Below are 9,758 nucleotides of genomic sequence, written 5' to 3' on the forward strand. Positions count from 1 at the left end.
CAGTGCACCTCTAGAGTTGTGGATTGTGATCCTCCTTAAGAGATCTCGTAAGAGGTTTCAATGACCCCCTCACACCTGTGGACTTTAATCCGTAATTTAACCCAGTGAACACTAGCTTCTGCCTCAAACGCAGGATGGATTTACATTGCAGGCTTCCTGAGGACATGTTTCTAAAGATACCTAAGCTTCGTTAATGGACAAGCTGTTCGATGGCTCTCACCTTTTAAGCAAGAAAATGGACTAGGCCCCAGACAGATTACTTGGGTCTGTCTGCCTCCGCCACGCAATTTCATCACATATCTCGTCCCCCTTTGGCTACAGTAGTGTTTTTCAACACTGCCAGCGCCAGACCCTGCTGCAAACCCAGCAGGTCTCACAGTTCATTCATGGCCATGGCACACAAAGGCAACGTCCAGGACATCATGCCACTGTGTGACCTGCTGCTACAGCTGGCACAGACGCAAAACCTCTTCGTGTCCTTCCAGACACTGACTCACCTTATTGTAGGCAGTATCCAACATTTTCTCTGGTGAATTAGATTGTGCCAGTGGCAGACCCCTCTCCCTATTCCACCCAGACTTAACAGTGGAGACGGATGTATCACTTCTGGGATGGGAAGGCCATATGGGAGACAGAGACTAGGGAACCCTCGTCAGCGGCAGAGACCCAACTCCACATCAAGCTGTTGGAGTTGCGAGCATTTAACTTGGCGATGAAGGTCTTCCGGCCCACCATCACAGGAGGGCTGGTGCAGCTTCTCACAGACAAGACAGTCAATGACGGTGGTCTCAGCAGGAAGTGTCACACAAACTTGTTTGACAGCAAGCCGAGGATTTACTGGCTGCAGTTGTTTGGTCCGGCGAACAGGACCTGGAACTGCTTAGTTGAATTTGACTTCCTCCCAGGTACGCTGCCCCGAGATACAGAAGAATCCTTACTGGGTTGTACTGAATATAGTTGAGAAGTATATTGGAGAGGCGGCGATCTACCGTCCTGATGAGACCACGGTAATTAACTGGAACGGTCAAAACTTTGACTATACAGGGACTATTTCATATAAATGATGTCTTCTAAGAATAGCCTTTGCTTAACTTGTATTGTAAGAAAGTATTTACAGCCCTGATTTTGTGTACAAAATGTGGATCGGATGGTTTTATCATCATATCTCTTTCATCTTGAGCACTGCGCAGTCATCATTCAACGATTTATATATACACTTGTTGCTGAGAATACAATTACAATTTTTGGAAATGAAAAGGCCTCATCTGAATTCTAACCATGATAAAAACGGTGAATTAATATCTGCCCAGGGCCTGCATATGTGATACAGACCTGTGAGAGAATGAACTCATAGACCTCTGTAGTTGTTCACAGTGCATATGGGAAGTGCTTCTAAGCGTCTACGCTTGTCACTTCTGGAGCAGGATGATGTCAACACTGAGATGCATGATGTCTCCTACTGCAAGCAGGAGGACCGCTTTAAAGTTTGAGGATCCAGTCTGACGTGTGGGGAATATTCACAAGGTAAGGAATCTGCAGGTAAAGGAATATCCACCAGAAAGAGCGTTATCGAAGGCAAGTAACTGGTTTGTTATGTTTTCCTGCTGTCGTATATTATCTCATTCTGGGTGGTGAACTTTGCTGGTGGAGTTTTCTGTACTCGGCGGAGCTCGCATAGTTCCTAAAAACTCTGCTCCATGGAGCGTAGCAAGGTTTTTTTCTACGCTCGGGCTCTTCAACGTCATGTGCCGGAGCAGGGAAAATCCACCTCCTGATGAGATTTTTCCTTGCTCGTGCTCGCCAACGTCTAGTTGGCGAGCAAAATCAACCTCCTTGCGCGATTTCTCTAAGCGGGTCGTCGGATTTCTCAATGTGAGTGGTCGCGGCAGGTCACAACCACCTCGCGTTGAGAAACCTTCCTTCGCATTGACAAAGCTGCCGCTCGACTAGAAGCAGCTGCACCCTCTTGTACGGCACAAGGTGCTACTTACGATTATTTTTACAGGGCGGGACAAACACCAGGAGATCAAAATCACCACGAACAATATGACCCTTACGCACTCCGCTGCTTGCGGAACTCCGCGTAGACCGCCAGAGTTTTCTTGTCACTTCGCGGAGTTCTTCACTGAGGAACTCCGCCTAGACTTAATCTTATCATGAAAATATAGATATCAGTCATATGTTAAGAAACAAGGGTGAGTAGAAACCTTTTGGGTGGAGTGAAATTTAAGACATTATTATTGTGATTTTTTTGACAATTAGTTGATTTTTGCAAGTACTAACACTTTTTAACTTTCAGATACTCAAATTGTGGATACTGTTGCAATTAAAAAAAATTCCAGGCCAGAAATTTCTTTGGAGGTAGCATGCGGGCAGCCTTAGTTATCCTGCAAGAGTTTCTTGATGAATCCTATTACAACTACAATATGTGCTCTCTCATGTAAAGTCAGGTTGTTAGAAGCTTTTCTGCAACTCAAGATAGGCCTTACTTTTCACCTGGTGTGGATGCATTTCTCATGTTTAGTGAGATCTCCTTTCTGAGTATTACGTTCTGGCTTTCCCCTCCTGTTTAAGGCTTTAGACCAGTGTGAATTCTCTCATGTGAAGTGACATTGTATTCGTGATTAAACCTTATCTGACATTCAGAACACACATAAGGCTTTTTTCTCCCGTGTGAGTTCGCTCATGTCAAGTGAGAAGTAATTTGTAACCAAAACTTTGCTTGCATTTCGAGCACTCATAAGGTTTTTCCCCAGAGTGGGATCTCTCATGAAGCATAACTCTGTCTTTCAGATACAAGCTTTTATGGCATAAGGACTTTCTCCAGGGTGGAGTTTCTCATGGTGAGATATCGTTTTTCTCTGCAGATTTTCTAGCATTCAGAGAACTCATAAGGTTTTTCAACAGTATGGAGTCGCTTATGGTTAGTGAGGCTGTGCCTATCAAACAGGAATTTCTGGCTTTCACAGCATTGGTGATGTTTTTCCCCTGGGTGCGTCTGCTCATGTAGAGTGAGATTGAGTTTAAAATTGAAGCTTTTCTGGCATTCGGAGCACTGAATTATTTTGACAGTGTGTTTTCTTATGGCGCTTGTAACCATCTCTACCTCTGAATCTTTTCTGACATTTAGAGCACTGATATTTTTTTTCACCAGTGTGGATTCTCACATGTTCAGTGAGATGAGATTTTTGGCTGAAACATTTTTGGCATTCGGAGCACTGATATGGTTTTTCCCCAGTGTGGATTCTTATATGCTGAGTGAGACTGCTTTTTTCACTGAAACATTTGTCGCATTCAGTGCACTCATAACGTTTTACCCAAGTGTGGGTCCTTGTATGTTTAGTGAGTCTTTTTTTGTCACTGAAACATTTCTGGCATTCAGAGCACTGATAAGGTTTTTCCCCAGTGTGGGTTCTTATATGCTGAGTGAGACTGCTTTTTTCACTGAAACATTTGTCGCATTCAGTGCACTGATAACGTTTTACCCAAGTGTGGGTCCTTGTATGTTTAGTGAGTCTTTTTTTGTCACTGAAACATTTCTGGCATTCAGAGCACTGATAAGGTTTTTCCCCAGTGTGGAATCTCACATGTGCAGTTAGAAGTGATTTAAGTTTGAAATATTTTGGGCATTCAGAGCACTGATAAGGTTTTTCCCCCGTGTGGGTTATTGTATGTTGAGAAAGACTTCTTTTGTCTTGGAAATATTTCTGGCATTCAGAGCACTGATAAGGGTTTTCCCCAGTGTGGGTTTTTATATGCTGCGTGAGATGGCTTTTTTCATTGAAACATTTCTGGCATTCAGAGCACTGATAAGGTTTTTCCCCAGTGTGGGTTTTTATATGCTGCATGAGATGGCTTTTTTCACTGAAACATTTCTGGCATTCAGAGCACTGATAAGGTTTTTCCCCAGTGTGGAATCTCACATGTGCAGTTAGAAGTGATTTAAGTTTGAAATCTTTTGGGCATTCAGAGCACTGATATGGTTTTTCCCCAGTGTGGGTTCTTATATGCCGAGTGAGCCAGCTTCTTTCACTGAAACATTTGTGACATTCAGTGCACTGATAACGTTTTTCCCCAGTGTGGATTCTTATGTGCCGTGTGAGACTACTTTTTATACTGAAACATTTCTGGCATTCAGAGCACTGATAAGGGTGTTCCACAGAATGGGTTATTGCATGTCGAGAAAGACTTTGTTTGTTACAAAACCTTTCCTGGCATTCAGAGCACTGATAAGGTTTTTCCCCAGTGTGGAATCTCAAATGTGCAGTTAGAAGTAATTTACGATTGAAATGCTTTGGGCATTCAGAGCACTGATAAGGGTTTTCCCCAGAGTGGATTCTTGTATGTTCAGTAAGTTTGCTTTTTTCAATGAAACATTTCTGGCATTCAGAGCACTGAAAAGGTTTATCCCCAGTGTGGGTTCTTCTATGCCGAGTGAGACTGTTTTTGTCAATGAAACATTTCTGGCACTCCGTGCACTGATAAGGTTTATCCCCAGTGTGGGTTCTTCTATGCCGACTGAGATTGTTTTTGTCACTGAAGCATTTCTGGCATTCAGAGCACTGGTAAGGTTTTTCACCAGAGTGGGTTATTACATGTCGAGAAAGACTTTGTTTGTTACAAAACCTTTCCTGGCATTCAGAGCACTGATAAGGGTTTTCCCCAGAGTGGATTCTCATATGTTCAGTGAAATAAGATTTACGGTTGAAACTTTTTTGGCATTCAGCGCACTGGTAAAGTTTTTCCACAGAATGGGTTAATGCATGTCGATATAGACTCGGTTTGATACTAAACCTTTTCTGGCATTCAGAGCACTGATAAGGTTTTTCCCCAGTGTGGATTCTCATATGCTCAGTGAGATAAGATTTACGGCTGAAACTTTTTTGGCATACTTTGCACGGAGAGTGGTTTCCCCCAGTGTGGATTCTCATATGCTCAGTAAGATAAGATTTACGCCTGAAACTTTTTTGGCATACATTGCACTGAGAGTGGTTTTCCCCAGTGTGCATTCTGTCAAATTCAGTGAGATAAGATTTATGGCTGTATCTTTTTTGGCACAGGTAACTTTTTTCCCCAACTTCGGTTATTTTGCCTCGATTGAGGCGAGTTTGAACACTGAATTTGTTTTCACAGTCTGTGTTTTTATAAGGTGTATTCCTAGAGTTAATATCTCTACGTTTAGTTTTCTCTTGCTTATATGCCACGGTAAGAGTGAACCTGATTTTAGAGTCGGGCTTGTTTAGATAATGTTCAGCATTTATCCATAAAAGAAATTGTGTGTAATTTTCTTAACACTTGAATTGAGCAGAATATGTCTGGAAGCAGCCCTGTAACACCTGTTGAAATTTTTCTAGCAGATAATAGTGTTTAGGTAATAGCCTCTCCGGCAGCAACTTATTTTGTGACTGAAGTTTTTCTCAAATCTATTTGTATAGGTTCTTAGCAATGCAGAAATAAGGTGTTAGTCTGATATTTAATGATTAAACTGATAAGTACCTTTTTGCACTGGTGTAATGGCAGTAACTGAGGGCGTTAGAACGTGCAGAGTACTATTGTGGATCATTAGTTGCAGAACATCAGTTCCTTTTACCCTTTCTATGTTTGGGGTAAGGTTAAAGTTTGTAGTTCTAAAGACGAGGATTTATTTACATTAGCTATAGCGCAACGGTGCTCCTTTAATCCATTTATATATTTAACAGTTTTACATATCACTCCTACACAACAGATAATGTTGAGGCGATTTACATAGAATTACAGAACAGTACACAATAAAAAGGAAACAATCTGAGATGGTCATGAACACAATAAAGTGGTGAATTTTTAAGGTTTTTGCAAGTGAGCAGAGTGGGTCGAGGTGTTATATCCTGAGGCAGATAGTCTCAAACTTGCGTAACTGGTTAAAAACGGTTGTTGAACAAAGGTGATTTTCCAATCTTTTGGCTGTTAACGTGCCAGCTTCGGAGTCTTCTTTCAGTGTCTTTTCATTGATGGTATCCAGAAGAATCCTTTTATTGTAACTTTCTTTTATGCAGTGTGTGCTTCCTCTCTAGAATTACATGATGCTTTAGATGAACGTTATTCTGTCATGCTGAGGCAATTTGTCTTTCTGATAATATTTCAGATGAGGATGGTGAAGCGTTCTTTCTACATTATTTCTGATGCCTTGTGCACAGATATGGCTTTGCTCTGGGTTAATGAAATGCAAAATTAGAGACTTCACTTACAGGTATAGTACTTTCCTCGCCACACTTAGATTTTTGGAAATTGTTTAAACGTAGAATGCTTGATGTCCTTCAATTTTTCAAAATAATCCTTCTTATGGCACTGACATTCAGTTGCTTAGTGCTAAATCTTGCGTTCTTCGTCCGTAATTTCAATCACCTATAGTATTAAAATTAAATAGTTAATACATGTACATTTCCAAAAATATAATTTACAAGCCAAATCAAGGCAGAATTTTGAAAATGTTGAGCTGTTCTTCAGACAGAGCAGAGTGTAGAATGGTAGCAAGAGAGTACTTGGATGTAGGAGTGAGGATTTGTAGAATTTTCAGCATTTTATTAAGCTCACAAAGGATACATGTACCCTGTGGAGTTGTAACATAGAATCCCAAAGGCAGATATTAAAGTCATATGGACTGGCACCAAACTGATATTAAAAAAATATACACTATTAATTAATTTGTAATGTAGATTTCTGGGACGGGAATGGCTCCGCCACGGACAACAGGCATTCTCCCCTGCCCTGAGTTACCACCTACTTGTATCTGCTATCCTGACTTTTGAGTTTTGGCCTCTGCCTCAAGCAAATCTATTGTGTGCTGCGAGGACTATGCCTAGACCTATCCCTCAACTATGGTCCAGAGTATGAATCAAGGGCAATGAAATTAAGGCGCACTTTCAAGTGTTCATTTTATTCACCTGATTATTAGTTGTTAGGTTTTTCTGCACCTGGATTTACTGGGTGCAGAAAATCAGGACACAATTATTTTCCAGAAAAATTAGACTGAAAAGACGCATAAGACTCTGGGGGTGCAGCAGAAGCAGCCAAGACTTATGCTACTTTCTTTACTAACTGGGGGAAAACCACAATTCTTCCCTCTGTTGGTGTTCACAGTCGTTGTCGGCCTGTGATTCGGCATTGAGTGCAGAGCGTGTCGATTAGAGCCGAGGAGTCGAGCCGAAGAGGAGTTGACGAGCAAGCAGAGCGGAGCCTGGGACGACTGCCAGGGTTTGTTTTGTGACCGGTTCCCGCTTCCGAAGGTTTCTCCCGCTTCTCCCGCGTCCTGTTATACGGGTGCTTTAAGTTCGATGGGTCTGCTTTGGGGGCAGGAACGGCCGCTGCCAGCCCTGCAGTGCTAAGGCACTGCTGGTGCTGCTGGTGCGGCAGCCACTGCAGGGGTCAAAGTAGCCTTGGCCTGCGGTGCTGCTGGTTCGGCGGCTGCTGCAGGGCACAGAGGAGCACAGAGGGCCCAGAGGAGCCTTGGCCTGCCGCCTGATTTTACGTATTTACTAAGCATTGAGCAGAGCAGAACTGAGCTGAGGAGTGGAGTGAAGTGCCTACATTTGCTGTCTGTAGTGGGACTGGCTCTGGATCCCGCACTTGCTCCTCAATGATTGCCAGCATTCTCCCTTGTACTCTTGACAGCGATGAATAGCAACGAACAAGCAATGAACAGTGAGTGGTGAGTGACAAGTGGCAAGAGGTGTGTGGCATATGGCAAATAGTTAAAGTTGATCAGTCCGTAAGTCGTTGAGCCGTTGGAGTCTGTAATAAGTTTCTAATACAAAATCTGAGAAATTATTCAACGGGGAAAGTGACAATAGACTTTGACCCTGTTGAAGCACCCCTCAAACCCTGAATTACTCTGCATGCCTACACTACACTCCTACCAGGAGCCCGGATATTAATCAATCGATTAATTAATTAATTAAATAAGTAACCAGCAGTACCAGTGGATTCTGTACTGAGGTGTGCCTTGGGGGTGTTTTCCCTTGGAGGTGTTTTTGTCCTACTAAAGCACCCTTTGGTCTTGTCACTGGCTCGTTTGATTCTCTGAAAGAAGCAAGGCTTCTTCGCCTTAGAGGGTGTATTATGAGGTCAGGAAAGGAGCGGCCACCTTTCCCTCCTATCAAAAGGAAAAGAAAAATACAACAAACACTAATATTAGATACGTTTAAAATAAAAAAGGCAGGTGACATACAGTCCTCTAAATCATCTAAGGTCCATACATTTGGGAAACTGGGAAAGTCGCCGTCAAAGTTTGATTTTATGAAAGATCCAACTGGTGCTATGCTAACATTGCTAACTGACCCATGTGATCTTCAAACTCCAATTAAACCACTGAGTAGAACAAATATTATATTCCCTAAGCAAGGAGTAAGTGAACCAGGCCACCCTGAGTCTGAAACTGAAGTCAAATGAATGTCAAATTCAACTAAGGACCAAGTCAACCACTAGGGCCAAATAACGGACCTAGAGATGTTAACTATTCCACTTACTGTTCGTTCACAACAAGAGGACCCAAAATGCACAAATCTAACAATGTGAGATACTCAGCAATTACTACCAACTAAGCAGCCAACGCCAATAGAAGAGCTAACGGTATAGGGGAACCGTCTAATTTGGGCCAAATAAATCAACCAGAGCACGAAGCTCCAAATGAACTAAATGGTGGGGTGAAAATCATAAGGGAAGCCAATACCCCACTGAAATCGGATCTTACTCTGTCTAAAATAAATTCCGTTCAAAAAACTGGACCAGCCGAAATTTAATCAAAATAACGGATCTCAAATTAATAAGGATGAATACACAGCAATCCAGAAACTCTGCCTCGTTGGAGTACTCCATATCAAAAAGACGCTTTGAATAGTAGTCCACAATTCATTAATTCTTGGAACGAGGGACATGATTTTCAAGGACCACATAAAGAGGAGTATAAGGACCTATCATTCATAAATGGGCAACATCATAGCCCAGGTACTCAGGTACCTGGAAGTGGGAACGCGGGAGCAATTTGGGATTTATTCTTCAAAACCTCGCAATTAACTCTGGAAGCTTTAACATATCAGTCCAACAAAATCGAGGTCCAAATAGATCTCTTGAGCGCTATAGTATCCTCTGTTACCGGAATTGAGCAGAAGATAACAACGCAAAATAATCTAATAGTAAGGGCACAATCTCAGTCAATATCTACGTATGCAGAGTGTAGTTGTGCCCCACTAATTAACAAACTTGCTACCATTCCGGATATTTTAAAAACAATAATTGACAATGTAAAAGGGAATTTTCCTAATGTGGGAATTCAACCCATCAAGACCGACTGCCCCTCCAAAGATACAATAAAGTGTAAAGACAATACTGTTGTTGTTAAAGAAAAAATAGATGATAAAACAAAAGATCAAGAAGTGATAAACCTATGCTCGACACAATCAACATTGACAGACGCAGCTCCAGAAGTTCATCTATCAAAAAGACAGAGGAAAAAAAAACAGAAATCAAGAAATAAAACTTCTAAAAGTATAAAAAATACAAATGCATCAGATATAATGAGATTGAACACTGGAAACAACCATGACCAAATATCATATTGTGACGGTGAGGGTAAACAAATGTTACCAACAAAACCCTTTTACCCTCTATTTATTAAGGATCCATCAGAGGTACAAGCAGTTATTAAAAATAAATGCTTAAACAAGCAAGCTGATAGTATGGAAATGATAGAGAATGGGAAAATTCAGTCTTTAGAAATGCTGCAA

The 9,758-nt window shown here is 41.7% G+C and overlaps 1 protein-coding gene across 1 annotated transcript; it reads right to left on the reverse strand.

Annotated features, from left to right (window-relative positions):
* Window positions 1-3,023: 3,023 nt before the first annotated feature.
* Window positions 3,024-4,931, reverse strand: LOC147738100 (uncharacterized). Its single transcript, XM_086925029.1, has one exon. The coding sequence runs from the start codon at window positions 4,929-4,931 to the stop codon at window positions 3,024-3,026; it is 1,908 nt and encodes a 635-aa protein (XP_086781155.1).
* Between the last annotated feature and the right edge of the window lie 4,827 nt (window positions 4,932-9,758).

The sequence above is a fragment of the Lissotriton vulgaris genome, chromosome 1_1 (genome assembly GCF_964263255.1).
Source record: "Lissotriton vulgaris chromosome 1_1, aLisVul1.2, whole genome shotgun sequence".
NCBI lineage: Eukaryota > Metazoa > Chordata > Amphibia > Caudata > Salamandridae > Lissotriton > Lissotriton vulgaris.